This window comes from Mobula hypostoma, chromosome 19 (assembly GCF_963921235.1).
Source record: "Mobula hypostoma chromosome 19, sMobHyp1.1, whole genome shotgun sequence".
NCBI lineage: Eukaryota > Metazoa > Chordata > Chondrichthyes > Myliobatiformes > Myliobatidae > Mobula > Mobula hypostoma.
In genome coordinates this window covers 35,303,801-35,322,130 of record NC_086115.1, presented here as the reverse complement: position 1 = coordinate 35,322,130, position 18,330 = coordinate 35,303,801, and the positions used below count along the sequence as shown (strand labels likewise).

At 39.8% G+C, this 18,330-nt stretch overlaps 1 protein-coding gene across 5 annotated transcripts in view; it reads right to left on the bottom strand.

Moving 5' to 3' along the window:
- pcgf5b (polycomb group ring finger 5b) overlaps nt 1–17,525 on the bottom strand; it is a 160,377-nt gene extending 142,852 nt beyond the window's left edge. Inside the window, exons 1-3 of one of the 5 annotated variants that reach the window (XM_063071671.1) lie at nt 17,511–17,525; nt 16,859–16,904; nt 14,494–14,839 (exon numbers count right to left, since the gene is read on the bottom strand). In XM_063071671.1, the coding sequence (XP_062927741.1) occupies nt 14,494–14,605 (112 nt within the window). In that variant the 5' untranslated portion in view covers nt 14,606–14,839; nt 16,859–16,904; nt 17,511–17,525. Of the gene's footprint in view, nt 1–14,493; nt 14,840–16,144; nt 16,173–16,619; nt 16,680–16,858; nt 17,490–17,510 lie in introns of those variants that run through there. The other 4 variants (XM_063071672.1, XM_063071670.1, XM_063071673.1 and 1 more) reach the window with 4 other exon arrangements.
- Between the last annotated feature and the right edge of the window lie 805 nt (nt 17,526–18,330).

Sequence of the window (18,330 nt, the reverse complement as noted above, 5' to 3'; positions counted from 1 at the left end):
AGTCTGAGCATAAAGCTGAGCCTGCAGAAAGTCAAAGAGCTCCTTTATATCTACCTTTTCAATCAGCCTCTATAGACTCTCTTCCTAGGTGAGACTAATGTACGGATCTCTATAAACCCCAGGATAAGGTCTGCAACAATAAATTCTTATATACCTCCTCCACCAGGGTCATCACCCACAACGGCCAATTTATAATTTTTCCGGTTATATCAGCTGGTGCAGTGTGCAAGCATCAACTGCAAGGAGTTCTCAAGTTCTGTGATAGTGATACTGTTCATCGAGAACTTTAGTGGCGATTAGGGTTGTGAAGCAAACTGTAAAAGCTGCATTTGAGTCAGTCTCCTTCCACTTCTGCCAAGAATATTCATTTCTCAGTTCTATCCAAACCAAATATATTCCCATTGTAGCAACATCTGCTCTTGGTAATTATTAATTCTTCCGATGATCCAGTTCTAACATTCCCTCATAAGAGAACTTGCCCATTCCTGGTATCAATTTAATAAACTTCCATGCTGCTTCCACCCAAGGAGATCAACACTACAGAGAAGATAGCACCAATGCCCTTTATAAATGAAGCGTTACCTCCTACTTTCACCATCAATTGCTTAATCAATCCTCCAAGAGGACCACAACTTTGTCATAGGGTTTTGCGGCTTGTGTGCCTCAACGGCCTGAGGTGCTATATTGGCTGGAGTCAGGACCTTGTGCTTCGGCTCTAGGTAGGATCACCATGCCAAACCGGTCAAAGGGTAGAGGTCAGGCTGCTAAGAGTGGTCCACCAGTCCTCCAGGCTCAGGAGTTCAGTTCAGTGCTAACAAACCTGACTGATCGAAAAACAATTGTTGGAGAAACAGCAATGAAGAATCCTTCCATACAGACAGAGATTGAGGACCTTCGTTGCTGCCTTGAGCATTAAGTAAGCTTAATCAATCAGCAATAATATCTTACTAATTTTCCTAATACTTCCTGTTCGTATATATTACTTTTAACGCAGGATTGTATCCATAGCTCTAAGGAATTGAGGAGATATATACAAAATCATTTTGAACTTATGTAACCTCTGGCTAAAAGAAGAATTGGGACTGAACAGGAATTTTTTGAACTGAAGTAAACTCTGTCTTCAGCAGTTAAAAAATAACCAGCATATACTGGTTCCCTTTTAATTGGCAGACAGACATTGAGAATTTGATAAATAATATATTGTACCCTTGTTTGAGTAAGGACTCACCGATAAGGCCAGGAATGAATATCCATCCGTAATTAAGTCAGGGTCTAGCAAGGGGAATAACTGATAAGGACTGGACAGCAAATCCATCTGTAATTAAGCCTTGATTCAGTGGACTCTCTTAACTGTAACTAAGTTTTGCACCAACAGACTTGTTGGACGTACCAGTTCAAATAACATCTTGCAATAGTAATGTATGGGGCTTACTATGTATAAATATACAGCTGTAACCTGACTAAGTCAGTCCCACTTGTCAGAGGGTGGCAGTGCTTACGTGCCTTCCCTTTGACAACTGGGTCTCAAACTCCTGCAGGAGAATGCGCAATAAACTGTGGTGACGATAAGAAGCTGGTCTCCCGAGTTTTATTCAGATTCGACTTTCACATCTCTATCCATTCTTCCATACATTCTTGTCACAGCTTGCTTTCCTACCCATCTTTGTAACATCTGCAGATTTTAAAAACATGTTTGGTGCACTCATCCAAGTCATTTAAATGAATTGTAAGATGTTGAGGCCCAGCACTGAGGCACACAACTCATTAAATTATGCCACCACCAACAGCTCATTTATATCTAACCTGCTTCCTGTTAGCCAGCTTTTTTTCTATCCACTCCAATATGCCATCAGCCACACTATGTTTTTTTTAAATTTTTCTGGACTTTTCTACATTTTAACACTCTGCATTCCGTTCCCTCTTTCTATCAGGTAATTGCTTTTATTCTATTCCAGTGACTTAATTAATCTGTTTTCTCCTCTGGTTATGAACCTGAACTTTCCCAGTCATGTCAGTTTAATCTTCCTTCACCATTTTATCAACTTCCTGTATCAAGGGGCTGATCCTCACCAAAACCAAAATGGCAAATGCATCCTTGTACAGTTTCCATTCAGAGCTCACTCAAAAATCTCAAATATGCAAATCCTTCCTTCTTGCACCACCTGCTTGTACAAAGGCACAAGCAACAATCTGAACATCATTATTCCAAAGATGTCTTCTTTCCCCAATCTAAATTCAACTCAATTTCCCTGTACAGGACTTATGATTACAATCTATTCAAATTAGAGGTTCCAACATTGACCAGGATATTCTTTCTTTCTGCAGTAGCCCCCAGACTTCACTGAAGGCAAATACTGTGAAGCGAGTAAAATCTACCAGCAATGAAGAGATGTCAATTCCTTCTGCTGACCCAAACCCTTGTCTTTTTACATTATTCTAGAATCTCAAACCACTTTGCTCTTTAGTGATCACATACTGTAGAATATAATTTGGAAACCAACTGAGCCCCAGTCATTATTGTCTGATGTTGTGAGAAGAGTGTTATGCCAACTGCTCCTTGAGCACAATAATCCCCTGCTCAAATGGCTTCATTTCTTAAATGTGCTTTTACTGGATACATCGAAGATCCACAAAACTCCACATATTACTGTGATGCACCAGGAAGTCTACTGCCTCAGGTCCAGCAATCTGGGTTCAATCTTGACAGACAGTGTATGGAATCTGCAGGTTCTTCCTGTGACATGCAGATTTCCCTCCACATACAATAGACAAGCTAGTCAGTAGGCTTATGGACTACTGTACATTTTCCCTAGTACAGACAGATATTTGGAGAATTTGGTCTTTGATGGGAATGCAAGAGAAGAAAAGTTAAAGGGAAATGTGCGGAATAGGATACTCTGAGAGCCAGATCAACACAATTGCTGGAATGATCTCCTTTGAGGTTATAAAGACATCATAGTATAATCACAGGGAAGTCCCAACGCATTATTATCCCCTTGTATCTTGCTGTCAGTCAGAAAATAGAGTTGCGTAATTCTAAATTCCCACAAACACCAAACTGCTGCATGAAAGAAATTGAACTTACCTACTTAGAGCAAATATTAGTGATGGAATAAAAATATTTCCTGACGATATTCTTTGGCACACTCTTGGCATGAGGAAGCATAACAACCCAAAATCAGATAATCAGAAACAATATCATCATGCGTCAATATAGAATTTTACTATTATTTCCTTAGGGCAACTATTAAACCAATTCTGACACCATGCAACACACGGCTAGATAAATAGAAGCTTCAGCAGAGAAGGAGGCATTAAGCAGAGTCTCAAAAGAGGTTATGAATGAGAATTCCAAAGCTTAAGTCCTTGACATGTTAAGGCGCCACCAATAGTAGAATAAAGGAAAACAGGACTGAGAGAGCACAAGGATGAGAAAAGGATGGAAGAGATTACTAAAAAAAAGAGAGTATTCAAAATCAATGATAGCCATTTTTTAAATTAAGGCACTAGATCAGTAAGGACTTGGATGATAAGTAAATACTTCTATAAAAAATTTATTGACTTATCAACAATTTAAAATTATCTCTGATAAAAACCAAGAAAGCTTCAGGTGGAAGTTCTATTTAATGTGCTAACAATGAAGTATTAATTACTGAAAGTGATGAAATACCAAGACTGAAGACAAACTTCTTATTCCTTTATCATTAAAAATTTGCACCGAGTCCAGTCGATAATATAGCCACAAATGGAGTTTTAGATTGTGTTGAACTTCTAAAATGAATTTATGATTATAATTTCTGCCCAAGCATATTTGCAAAGACACAAAGAAAGCATACAAAGTAAAAAATATAGAATGACTGATTTGGCATTACTAGAAGAGAAAATGTTGGAATCTAAAACAAAAGATGTGACCTTAAAACAAAAAATAAGAATATAATTGAGTTTGATCATGTATCTAGGAGAGAAGATGAGCATGTGCACATGGTGCTTTTGGAATTTCACAAGGTTTAAAAAAAAAAAGGATCACAATAGTTAACTACATGGTTAAAGTAATGGCATTGAGCTAATAAATTAGCATGGATTGAGAGTTGGTTAATAAATATAAACTGGCGGTCAGAATAAGAGAGGGTTCATCTCAGGTTAGATGTTGTCATTAATGGAGAAATCAGTATTGGGCCACAACTATTCCCAATCTGATTTGATTGAAGGAACCTACTGAAACATGATAAGGATGTAATAAGGTTTCAAGCCTACGTAGACGAGATGAGTGGGAACTGACGTGCATATGGAGGTCAATATGGTAAAATGTGAACACATCCACTTCAGAAGAAAAAAAACAAATATTGAGTATTTTGCTAAAATATGATGAGAATTGGAAAATGTTGATGCACAAAAGAACCCCGGTGTCTTGTACACAAGACATTGAAAGCTAAGACACAAGAGCAAAAAGCAATCAGAAAGGCAAATGATACATTTCTTTTTCATTGCTAGAGGGTTTGACTGTAAGAATAGATACGCTTCTACAATTACAAGGACTTTGGAATATCATATACAATTCTCCCTACTGGAAAAGGGACACATATTATAAAAGGAATACAGCAAAGATTCCACAGGCTGGTTTCTAGAACTGACTTCACTCACCTCAGACTAAACTGACTGCGCAGCCTGTGGTATCACAAACACAAGAAGATCTGCAGATGCTGGAAATCCAAAGCAACACACACATACACAAAATGCTGGAAGAACTCAGCAGGTCAGGTAGCATCCATGGAAAAGAGTAAACTGATGACTTTTCTGGCCCAAACCCTTCATCAGGACTGTAAAGGAAAAGGTCCACTATTGTGCTCTTTTGACTTCTCTTTCTTTCTAGTCCTGATGAAGGGACTCAGCACAAAACGCTGACGGCCTATCTTTTCCATGGATACTGCCCGACTTGCTGAGATCTTCCAGCATCTTGTGTGTGTTGCTCTGCAGCCTGTGGACTCACTTTTATGGACTGTGCAGCAAACATTTTCAATATTACTTATTTACATTTTTTAAAATTATTTGCACAATTTGTCCTCTTTTGCACATTTGTCAGTCTTTGTTATGTGTTTTTTTCATGGCTTTCATTGTATTTGTTTTCTGGTGGGTGCCTGCAGGAAAATGGATCTCAAGTTTGTATATGATATACATAGTTTGATAATGAATTTACTTTGAACTTGTTTGAACTTTGAACTGGCAGGACTATCACATGAGAGATTGAATAAAGTAAGCCCCTATTTGAATTGAATTGACTTTATTACTTATATCCTTCATATACATGCCTTGCCTTACACAATTGCCCGACGCCGGCCCCCTAGGCCTGAGCCGACGTAGTAGTAGTAGTTCATATACATGAGTAAAAATCTTTACGTCATGTTTCTATCAAATGTGCAATGCGCAATTTATAGTAATTTATAATAAATAGTATGTACAACAGAATAGTCAATATAACATAAAAATACAGTTGTGTCAGCATAAGTCAAGTAGTCTGACGGTCTGGTGGAAGAAGCTGCCCCGGAGCCTGTTCGTCCTGACTGTTATGCTACAGTACTGTTTCCCAGATGGTAGCAGCTGGAACAGTTTGTGGCTGGGATGACTTGGGTCCCCAATGATCCTTTGGGCCATTTTTACACACCTGTCTTTGTAAGTGTCCTGAATCATGGGAAGTTCACATCTACAGATGCGCTGAGCTGTCTGCACCACTCTCTGCAGAGTCCTGTGATTGAGGAAAGTACAGTCCCCATACCAGGCAATGATGCAGCCAGTCAGGATGCTCTTAATTGTGTCCCTTTAGAAAGTTCTTAGGATTTGGGTGCCCATACCAAACTTCTTCAACCATCTGAAGCAAAAGAGGCACTGTCGTGCCTTTTTCACCACACAGCCAATATGTACAAACCACGTGATATCCTCGGTGATGTTTATGCTGAGGAACTTAAAGCTAATCACCCTCTCAACCCCAGATCCATTGATGTCAACAGGGGATAGCCTATCTCCATTACTCCTGTAGTCCACAACCAGCTCCACAGTTTTGCAACATTGTTTTCTTGACACCACTGTGTCAGGGTGATAACTTCTCTGTAGGCTGCCTCATTATTATTTGAGATTAGGCCAGTCAGTGTAGTGTTGTCTGCAAATTTAAGTAGCAGATTAGAGCTGCTAATTTAGAAGAATGAGAGGTAACCACCAGACAGTTGAAGAATTTGGCATTAATTCCCAAATCCTAAGGGACACAATTGAGAGCATCCTGACCGGCTGCATCACTGCCTGGTATGGGAACTGTACTTCCCTCAATAACAGGACTCTGCAGAGAGTGGTGCGGACAGCCCAGCAAATCTGTGGATGTGAACTTCACACTATTCAGGACATTTACAGTGACAGGTGCATATGAAGGGGGCCAAAGGATCATTGGAGACCCGAGTCACCCCAACCACAAACTGTTTCAGCTGCTACCATCCAGGAAACAGTGTCACAGCATTAAAGCCAGGACCAAAAGGCTCCGGGACAGCTTCTTCCACCAGGCCATCAGACTGATTAATTCACATTGACACAATTGTATTTCTAAGTTATATTGACTGTTCTGGTTGTATATCTTATCGTACTTACTATTTATTATAAATTACTATAAATTTATAAACATATACTATGAACATATAAAGCATGGTCATCTCCAGAAAGACAAACATCCCTCAATGTGTGATCAAGATCGGAAATACAAACATCAAACAAGTCAACACATTCAAATATCTTGGCGGCCTAATAACAAGTAATGGCAGGTGCGACACAGATATCAAATACAGAATAGCAATGGCAAAAGAAGTTTTTCAAAAAATGAAGAACATATTAACAGACAGAAAGATGAGCATGTACACTAAAAACAGAATACTGCAGTGCTACATTTATTCTATCCTGAATATGGAAGTGAATGCTGGACCATTTCTCCAGCAATGGAAAAGAGACTAGAAGCAGCTGAATTATGGTTCTACAGGAGAATGTTAAAAATATCATGGACCACACACATATCAAATGAAGAAGTTCTTAGAAGAGCCCAAGCAGTTCGATCACTCATACCAACAATAAGAGAAAGACAACTCAGATTCCTAGGACACATCATGCGGAAAGATGAACTCATACTCTCTGGAAAGATTGAGGGGAGCAAACCCAGAGGAAGACCTCGGCTTATGTACATCAAAAGCATAGCCAAGTGGCTACACATCAAAGAAATGGAAGTCATCCAAAAAACAAAGGATAGATCTATATGGAAAACCATGGTCACCAAAGCCCGCATCGGATATGGTACCTAGACAGACAGACAGACTATAAATTGCACATTGCATATTCAGACAGAGACATAACGTAAGGATTTTTATTCCTCATGTATGTGAAGGATGTAACAATAAAGTTAATTTAATTCAATAACCTAATCAACAATATTCTTAGACAGCCCAACAGGGTAGATAAGGGAAATCAAAACTAAAGCTCACAGTCTCAAAATAAGGCATCAGCTATTCAGCACTAAAATAAGAAATTTCTTCACTGGAAGTAACATTTCTCTACTCTGGGATGGCTGAGGAAGTTCAATCATTGACTGTGTTCAAAACGAAATCATTAGATCTCTGGGTATAAAGCAGTCAAGGAAGATGAAAATACACCATGGAAATGGTACTCGTGGTAGAAGATAAACCATCATATTTTGGGAATGGTGAAGCAAGTCCAGGAGGCCCAATGCCAAAATTTAAATGTTTAGCTTATTTTACTATTGTGACTATTAACATAAGGTCAGGGTCCTAGGGGGCATTATTGATTACATGATTCCCACCCAAAAGAGCAGCCCAAACAACTTCTGTCAATTTCTTCTGCATGCTTTAACATTCCTGATATTTTTACCGAAAGAATCCTTACTATACACCGTTTTTCAAAAGCCATGTGTAATTCCATTATCACTACGCCATTATTCCCTCCCTTTTGTGTACAAACAGGTGTCTGTGGATTTTAATGTCACACTTTAATTGTAAAATTTTCAATGATAATGCAGAATAAGAAGAATTTGCTACTCCAACAGTCCACAAAGCAGAAAAGAAAGAAAATAATTCTCTACTGCTTTTTTTTTCTGGCTTTAGTAACCTTGTAACTTCCCAAAGAGGGGTAAATTGGGGAGTAAGGATTAAGCAGCAGATTTTTTAAAAAAATCATTCAATGGTAACAGAAACTGGCTACACACGTGTTTGGCACCCATCCTAAAGGGACAGGCTCAGAAAGCAACTAAACATCAGAACACTGCTTGATCATTACTATATAGGCAATCATAACTAAATATGCACATCATATCCGTTAATCCAATTGACCACTGGGCTATACTTCAGATAACCACATCCATCAATAAAGGTTAACTTTGAAAATCTAAAAACCCCAGACATAATTCTCAATCCTACTACAATTCAAGCATGAAAAATTAAAAATGATAAATCTGAAACCACTCTACACAATGGATTTACTTTTGTGTATAAGAATTTTGAAACGCTGTTTATTAAAATGTGTGAGGTAAAAATTCAGGCACATTTAATAAATATGGCAAGAATAGGAAGGTGATAGAAAGGATGTAGAAAATGATGTCCCTACAGGACGCTGATCTTGAGTGTAGAGTAATAATGAAATAAGCCAAAAATATACATATACAGTAGGTGAGAAACATCTGTAGATAACGGTTAACATAACTCATGACTCCATAAAATAGGGAAGAGAAGAGTTTTGTTCTGAACAAGAAAAAGTGAGTGGTCCTTGTGCAACATGTTTAATACATTATATCTCATGCGAGCATCAAATGAGGTAGTAAGAATGTATAACATTAAATTTAACACTATCCACATACTGTATATCCCCATAATTTGCATTTCTGTAGCCAGGTTTCGGGATGGACTGAAAGAGTGATAACTGGCACTTACAGAACTCAGACTTATGAAGGTCTTGAAAGCCACAGTGGAGAAAAGTCTAGGGAAACAGATCCTGAAATTAGAGCCAAAACATGAAGAAACTGCCATTAATGGAATGGAGACAAGATGGGGATCCACAGATGACAATCATGAAAGAGAAATGAATATATGCCAGAGGTAGATTACAGAGTTGAGGGCGTGAAATGAGAATTTTAAGCATTAGATAATTTGCAGGGAAAGGGCATAGGTCAGAAAAAAACAAAATGACAGCCGATCAGGATCAAGTGTTAAGCAAAATACAAGTGATACAAACCTAAATCAAGGGTTATAAAGGAAAGCTTGCAAAAGTTACCTACTTTAGAGATGTTGATTTTAATGCAATTGAAGTAAATGGACAGTGTCATGAAGTTTGAATCCATAACATATTATAATAGAAATGCAACACACATACAAGTTGCTGGTGAACGCAGCAGGCCAGGCAGCATCTCCAGGAAGAGGTACAGTCGACGTACCTCTTCCTAGAGATGCTGCCTGGCCTGCTTCTTTTACCAGCAACTTTTATGTGTGTTGCTTGAAATTCCAGCATCTGAAGATTTCCTCGTGTTTGCGTTTATAATAGAAATGATTTGTTTCATGAAGTCTTATTATGGCTTATACAGAACACTGACGGCAGGCATAGTCTACTTCAGCTGCAAAAGATGTTGCCACCAGTACCAAGTGAACAGTTTCTAGTAAGGTGAGAGAAAAAAAAATGACTGGCTCTCTCAAAACACAGCCGATAGAAATTCTGAGCATCTTGTGACAGATCAAAGAGTACAGAAAGTACAAGAAAAGTGCAGAAGAGTTGAAACTTGTAATATCACAAATCGAGAAGTTGACCTGACATCAGAAGGACATATGGATGAGGGTACACCTCTAAGAAATCTGGTGATAACAAATTGCCTTGGTTTGGTTAAGAGAAATAAAGCAAAATCAAATGGATAGAGGGAGAATACCACGATAATCTACAATGAATGGCCTTTATAAATCAGAGCATTGAGTATAGGAGTTGGGATGTAATGTTAAAATTGTACAAGGAATTGATAAGGCCAAATTTGGAGTATTGTGTACAGTTCTGGTCACTGAATTATAGAAAAGATGTCAACAAAATTGAGAGAGTACAGAGAAGATTTACTACAATGTTACCTGGGTTTCAGCACCTAAGTTACAGAGAAAGGTTGAACAAGTTGGGTCTTTATTCTTTGGAGCGTAGAAGGTTGAGGGGGGACTTGATAGAGGTATTTAAAATTATGAGAGGGATAGATAGAGTTGACGTGGATAGGCTTTTTCCATTGAGAGTAGGGGAGATTCAAACGAGAAGACATGAGTTGAGAGTTAGTGGGCAAAAGTTTAGGGGTAACATGAGGGGGAACTTCTTTACTCAGAGAGTGGTAGCTGTGTGGAACGAGCTTCCAGCAGAAGTGGTAGAGGCAGGTTCGATGTTGTCACTTAAAGTAAAATTGGATAGCTAAATGGACAAGAAAGGAACGGAGGATCATGGGGAGAGTGCAGGTTGGTGGGACTAGGTGAGAGTAAGCGTTCAGCACGGACTAGAAGGGCCGAGACAGCCTGTTTCCATGCTGTAATTGTTATATGGTTATATGGAATGCAGCAAGTAGCTTAATCAACATTTAAAAAAAATTAATGTAATGTATCTGTAGACAAAAAAGAAAACATTGATAATCATTGTGCATTTACTAAGGCAGTGCCTTGTAATACATCGGATGATTGTCCTGTGTGGTGCTGGTGGTGGGGAGGGGGTGGCGGGCAAGCAGCATGGTGGCAGTTTGAAGAGGCAGGGCATTTAAAGACCTTTCAACAAATATAAAATCAAACGGAAGAGTTTGACCCAGTACACTTTTTGAGGATGCTCTTAGTATAGCTTTGAAAAAAATGGGTAGAGTATCCAAGAAAGTGAAGTTGCTTCCAACACTGGTGTGTGTGAAGACAGGCAATTACAGCAGCAAGAGTTGACTTGGGTTTTTGCAAAGTGAATCTGACAAAAGGGATAAGTTTGGAGACAGCAAAGCAATGGAAACATTATGAGCACATCTCCATGAGCAGTTAGGTAGGTGGGTGGGGAGGAAAGTGACTCAATGAGTTTGAGAAAAAGTTGATGAGGGATCCAAGCTTAATTTTTCCTTACAGACAGAGGATTTGAAACTGGTTAAATGCCATGGATGATAATGGAGGGAAAGAAAGCTTAAAAGACAATTGCATTAATTATTAACACCACAAAACTGGTAAGGTTAATTGGATTGGCATTGATTTGAATAAGATTGGACAACTGCAGAACTGCAGACAAATAAAAATAAATATTACTCAGCAGAGGAGAAACTGAGACTTTGATGAGAACAGGAAGAGATAAGTTAACTTAAGAAGTGCTGTAGATAATGGGAATTTTAACAGAAAGGTAGCAGAATAGAAACAATTCAGATGAAAAGACACCAGAGGTCAAGAGGAGTCTTGTACTACTGCCAAGATCAAAACAGGCAAGAAGTGGAAGGCAAATGCTACCCTCCACGAGTGTCAACAGATTTACCTTTAAGTTGCTGCAGGATAACAACTACTTGAAAGCCTTGTCAACAAGAAAAAGACAACCATGCACATATGGGATCAAGTCACCGGTGAACAAGCAATGAAGATGAGGAGACTTGCAGAAGGTTGACACTTGCACTAACCAAAGTTCATAGCAAATAGAGAATCCTAGTGGTCCACATACAGTATGTGTTAGTGATTGTTAGTATAAGTTATAACAAAAATGAGTATACAGGTCCTACTGCCCTTTCAATAAGATCATCATAGATCTAATTTAGCCTTCAACTCCACTTTCTTGCCTATTTCCTATAACTCTAGGCTCCCTGTTGTCAACACAAAATTAATCTGCCTTAAATTTTCAATTATTTTTCTCCATTGTCCTGTCATTCTCATCAAATTTGGCCTATCAAGTCCCCTCAGAATCCTATTTAAGAGGAAATCAAAGAATGTGAGGTTATAACAGAAAAATGATATTGAGATAGATGATCAGCCATAAAAGATAGAACAGACACAAGCAATCTATTAGTCTATTCTTTCTTTTATTTCTTGTGTTCTTAAGCAGATTCCTCCCATTTTTCTCATTGTAGAATGTCGGTCCATTCTGCTCATTTCCACCATATGAAGTTGAACTAGAAATATATGTTTAGGCTGAGGTGAGTGCAATTAACATGTTATTAAAGACTACAAGAGAGTGGAGGAAGTTCAAGAAACTAATAAAGACTGATAGGAGCCAATAACAGGCAAAATATTCAAGTAAAATGTCACGGTTCACTGCAAATATGTCCTTCCTAAAATGGGACCAAAGCTCTGCATAATTAAGGGAGACTTCCCAACTCTGGTATTCCATCCCACGTGTAATAAAGACCAACATCCATTGGCCTTCACTTGTTACCTTTCCTTTTTTAAAAAATAACACCACTCAATACTAACATTTATGGTCTTACTCAATTTAAATACAAGAATACAAGAGCAGGAATGTGATGCTAAGGCTTTATAAAGGCACTGGTGAGGCCGCATCTTGAGTATTGTGAACAGTTTAGAGCTCCTCATCTGAGAAAAAATGTGCTGAAATTGGAGATGGTTCAGAGGAGGTTCACAAGGATGATTCCGGGAATGAAAGAGTTATCATATGAGGAATGTTTCATATGGGTTTGTACTCACCAGAATGAGGGCGGTTCTCATTGAAACTCGGCAAATGTTGAAAGGCCTAGACAGAGTAGATGTGGAAAGGATGTTTCCCATGATGGGGATGTCTGGGACAAGAGGGCACAGCTTCAGGATAGAGGGGCGTCCATTTAAAACAGAGATGTGGAGAAGTTTCTTTAGCCAGAGGGTGATGAACTTGTGGAATTTATTACCACAGGCAGTGTGGAGGCCAGGTTGTTGGGGGTATTTAAGGCACAGCTTGATAGGTTCTTTATTAGACACAGCATTAAAGGTTACGGGGAGAAGGGTGGGGCGTGGGGCTGAGGAGGGGAGAAAAGGATCAGCCATGATTGAATGGCAGAGTAGACTCAATGGGTCAAATGGCCCAATTCTGCTTCTATGTCTTACGGTTTTAGATAGTATCGTTTTCTAATTATCCTAGTAAGTGCCCCATCACAACAGTTCTTTCAAGAAAATGCTATCAGCCATCTCGTTGTTCACTGCACTTTTTAAATACGATCTAACATGTCATTAACAACTTTATCTTGTAAATGTGGTAGGTTACAAGTCTTGTGCACACAAGTATTAATTAGCCTCTATGCCTTTTGAGTTGTAGTTCTCTCAACTTATTTTCTCCATCAAACTTTATATCATCATCCAAATCAATAAATTACACTTTGTCTAATTATCTAATTACAGACTGAAAGCAATTGAAGTTCCACACTGGTTCACCTAGTGATAGCTTGCCAACCTTAAAATTACCAGTTTATCCTTTGTTTTCTGATTGTCAATCGAACTGTCTATTGATGCAGTTATCATTGTCTCACTTTTTCTACTACTACGTCGACTCAAGCCTATGTAATCTTTAAGAACTCGCATATAAATCTAAAGTACATTAGGTCCACGGGATACCTTTCCTCTACCCTACTAGTTCCTCAAAGATTTATAGTAACTCTTAAATATGAATTTTCTTAAACAAAACCATGACCATGTCTAATCACATTATGCTTTATTCAAACTTCCATAACAAGAGACTCCAGTATCTTCCCCAAAGACTGATGTTAGGTTAACTAGTCTGTGGTACTTACTTTATGTTCAAGAAGTGGAGGAAAGAAGGAGTGCTACAATGTATACAAAGGAATAATTAGCAGATTATCTAGGGAAAACCTTTAAGTCCAGAACTTTGGCAAACTGGGATATAATGTGGAACAGGCTAGGACTAAACTGTGGAATGAAAAAGAGGACAGAGCAAAAGTGCAAGAGATGTTAGGGTAGTGAATGCACAGCAGACTCTGAGATGATAAGTTATTGATTAAGGGAGTTAACGGCCAAGTGGCAACTAATGTGCTTGGTAACCTGGTGGTCTTAGATTACCAGCACAAGTTGTAAAGGGCACAAGTGCTCATTGGATAAGAGTTTGAGGAAGGATGAGTACTTCTAGCTGCCAACAAACAACTGATTGGCTTCTCTATAAGCAAGATTATTTAGTACGATACAGTGGAAGATAATTAACTGAACAGCCATGATGGAAGCCTAACCATTCCATTTCAAAGGTCATTCTTCTTATCAGAAAGCAGAAACGATTTTAATTACATTAAGAGTTGTCTATTATTGTAAAAAAAAATCTTTTACCACCACAACTGTGCTTTAAGTATTTTCTTCGTGCTTGTACTCAGCTTTCCAGTAAACATCATTTTCAATGTGATTGTTTCATATTTTGTTAAGCGCATTTATTGACGTTGAATACACACAAATCTGATCTAATATTCCTGGGCTACAATTCAGAAACATATAGGACGATTCTTGCAGCTTTACTTACAAGTGTGTAGACACTCAGTCACTGTAGTTGGCTTGATAAGATAGCCCTTGCAGATGTAACAAGTGATGAAGGCGTTAAATTCTCTGACTAGGTGTTTCCTTTGTGCAGCCATTGTTGGACAAGATTTACAGTAAAAGAACAGGAAAATCAGGCCAGAGTTGACAGGTGGCAGTATGTTTACAGGACCTGCTGTGCTGCACGGCACAGCTGCACTTCTCCAGGCATCTGTCTGAGAAATTTGTTGGAACAATTTGAAGAAAATCAACTTCTCCAGGAGCGCATTGTCCTTTAATCAGGGATCAAGGTTATGCTTTTTCTCTTCTGTGTTGTATAAAGTGTCCCAAACCTACAGCGTTACAAGATAAAGATGTTAACTGAACGTCAAATCATATTGAAATACAATGCAGTGGTAGGCTATCAGTTACTCTAAAACTACTTCACTCATTCAGAATTGCTCTTTGAAGTTTTACTTCTTTCTGATGCAATTTAACATTCAACTGTAAATTAACATGTTATATATTACATTGTCATGATACTCCCAAGTTGTAATCTTAAAGTAATAACTAATTGTTTTATTTAGGAGTAATGACAAATCTTTTTGGCATTAGGCATTTTTAAGCTTTGATATTAGAACCAATAGAATTGATACCCAAGTAGAAAAATTGCTCCAAAGTTATTGTCATGCAGGGCTAGTGACCACTTCAAAAAACGTTTTTATTACAATAAATGGTATTTATTTTGGAAGCATTCTTTTCAATATGAAGAATTGTTGTAGAATAAAATACCATCTATAAATAGCTTACAGATATAAAGTACAATAAAATACTGAAAAACAAGTAAAAGGAGTTTGTCATCTCAATGGGGAATTTCCAGTCTTAACTCATATCAAAAGCAAGGACATCATACTGCAAATTAAATCGGTTACATGGGGGAATCTTCAGATTGCTTATTAGTTTCAGAGATCTTTCACAAAAAAACTTCAAAAATAAATTTGTAACTATTCTTTAAATCAGAGCCTGTCTATTAAGAACCAAGTATTTTACTAATATAACCTATGATTCAGAAATATAGCCATTCAGCTTAATAATAATTGGAAGCTTGGGTGAGTATTCTAACTATTTATCTGGACTTGCAAAATTCTGACGGGATAGTATATATGGTTTTATCAATGACTTTGCGATTTGAAACTTTGCTATTAATCCATATGCCATTACAAAACGCCTTTTACCCGTTACTGCCCCACAACTTCCAGACGCCGCACATTGAATGCTACTTGTGCATCCTCACGCAGCGACGGGTGTTAAGATGCAGCTGTGTGTAAAAGTAGGCCGTATCGCATTACTGGCCACCAATCAGGCATCCTTAATTTTTCAAAGACCCTTGCCTTCTTTGCCGAACAGCAAATAAATGGGTACACTGTGCGAGCCGAACACGTGGAGCCCTGTCAGTTTCACTCGCTGTGTGCTGTCGGATTGTGTGCGCAGGTGTGTGCGTGGACCTAGTGCGCACTGCACTTATAAGAAGCCGTTCCAATTTCACTACACGGTCCCGGCAATGCTGTCCATGTATATCAGCTGACATGCTACGCAATAAATATTATCCTTGGGGTGTACGAGAGTACTGTTTATCCACAAACATAAACTCATCTCACCACTTGTATCTCTCGCACTGGAGAGATGCCGATTGCTTGAAGCAATCCCTCCCTGGGAAATTAAAAAAAAACTACGCAGCATGATGTAGCTGCTGGCGAGAGGCAAGGGGAAAGCGAAAGCCCGCTTACACTGTACCACCGAGCGGTACCAAGCGCGCTATATGTCGTGTCTGCCTCTCATCAGGAAGCCACCAGCGTCACTATTTGCGTCAGTCTGCAAGAGAGGGGGGAGAAACAGGTCCGTTCGGACCCGGAGCCACAATTAAATTGTGTAAGTCGTTTTAACAATCCGATCGGATCCGGCGGGGAGGAAGGGAGAGGCACGGAGCCGCGTCTCAGCCCTGCTCGCCTCTGCCTCTCTTCTCTCCCCCCCCCCCACCACCACCCGCCCCGCTCTAGATATAAATAAAAAAAAGCGCTAGAAGTTTCCAACACAGTTTTGTGGCGCATTATTTATTTCTCAGCTGCCGGGCACCTTAACTTCAAGGCTGCTGTACTACCACTAACGGCAAGGTCGCTCGGCGTCTGCCTTGGCAACTTGATCCTGACACATGATCGCATCCTACACAAACTTTACGGTGCTGGAGATAAGACCCGGCACGGCTCGGCTCGGCTCAGTAAGACACACATCTAGCCCTTTCCCTTTACTACCCCTCCCAATAAACAAAAACTCCTGAGTTATGATTTCTTCCTTCTGGCGAATGCGTTCCTTACCTTATTTTTTTCTCTCTCTCAAGAGGCCATAGTGATTACAAGAGGACTAGAGTAAAAAAAATGTTGTTGTGGAGTGAAGCCCAGTCGGATGATGCCTCAACAACAAAAATAAATAAGCCAGAGAAGGGGGAGGGGGGAGAGGAGAAGCTGAAGGGGCCAAGTTTGTCTTGTGGGTGAATGGCAGTAAGCACTTGATACACTGTAATGAGCAGTAGTGAAAACACGGAAATACTCCGAGGGCGGAGGAGTTAGTTCTGCGCTTGTTTACGCATCGCCCGGGCACTCCACACCACGCCGCGCTGATTGGACCCAAACTAGGGCGCCCGCTTTGAATCTACTCCCTGGTCGTACCCCCGCCGCGGCGGCCCCCGTGCTCGGCCGCGCCGTTCCTGTGGGCCGCGCCCGGCCCTCTTGCCGCTGACCTCTGCCCCGTGAAACTCCCCTCCCCTCTTAGCCCCCGCGATAAACCGGTCCCGCCACGTCCGGTGACAAAGTTAGCGGCGAGACGCTGCCCCGGGGGGGGGGCGGAGGGGTGGCCCGCCTCGGTCCTGTTGGGGCGAACTAAACGGGAAAGGCGGGTGTTAGTGCGATCGCCGGCGCCGAGGCCGCAAGTGGTGGCGGCGACTGAGTGCCGCCGGTAACCGTACCGTACCTGCGGGCCCGGCGCTACTTGTGTTTGGGGCGTTGGGGAACTGAGCACTAACATAAGATCACCGGCATAGCAACGGCACGGTCCGGCGTGACATAATCGCCGTAGCAACCCGCAGAACACATGACATCATTGTTTTGGTGTCCTTAAAAATGTGTGATGTCACAATTTCAAATTCCACCGCCGGTGACGTCATCGATTATCTGAAACTCTTTACTGCGTCATGCATCATCACCTGGTCACCTAGAATTCATTCAATAATGAAGAAAAAAGTTAAAAGTAAATTTATTATCAAAGTACATATATGTCACCATATACAACCCTAAGATTCATTTTCTTGTGGGCATAATAAATCTATAATAGAATAAAAACCATAATAGAATCAATGGAAGACTCCAGCAACTGGGCAATCAACCAGTGTGCAAAAGATTGCAACTACAAAAATAAAGAAATGATAATAAATAAGCAAGAAATATTAATAACATAAGATAAGAGTCCTTGAAAGTGAGTCCATTGGCAGACATCCCACTGCAAAAACTCATTTCAGGGAGGTCTCAACCTAATTTCAGGGAAGTCTCAACCTCATAGCAGTCTCTGTCAATGAATTTGTTAATTTTGCAAGGCATCAGATTCACAAGTGTTTTCTGAGACAGCTGACTTCTGAATTCTGTCTTAATGTGATGCACCATGCTGAATGGCCTTTCTACATCACAATTAGAATTTGGCAGCACCAAAAGCAGCTTCATCAACTGGCAGAGATCTTTGAATCTCAACTGCCCTGTGCTCACAGATTTTACTTTGGACAGCTTCCCCCAGAACTCAT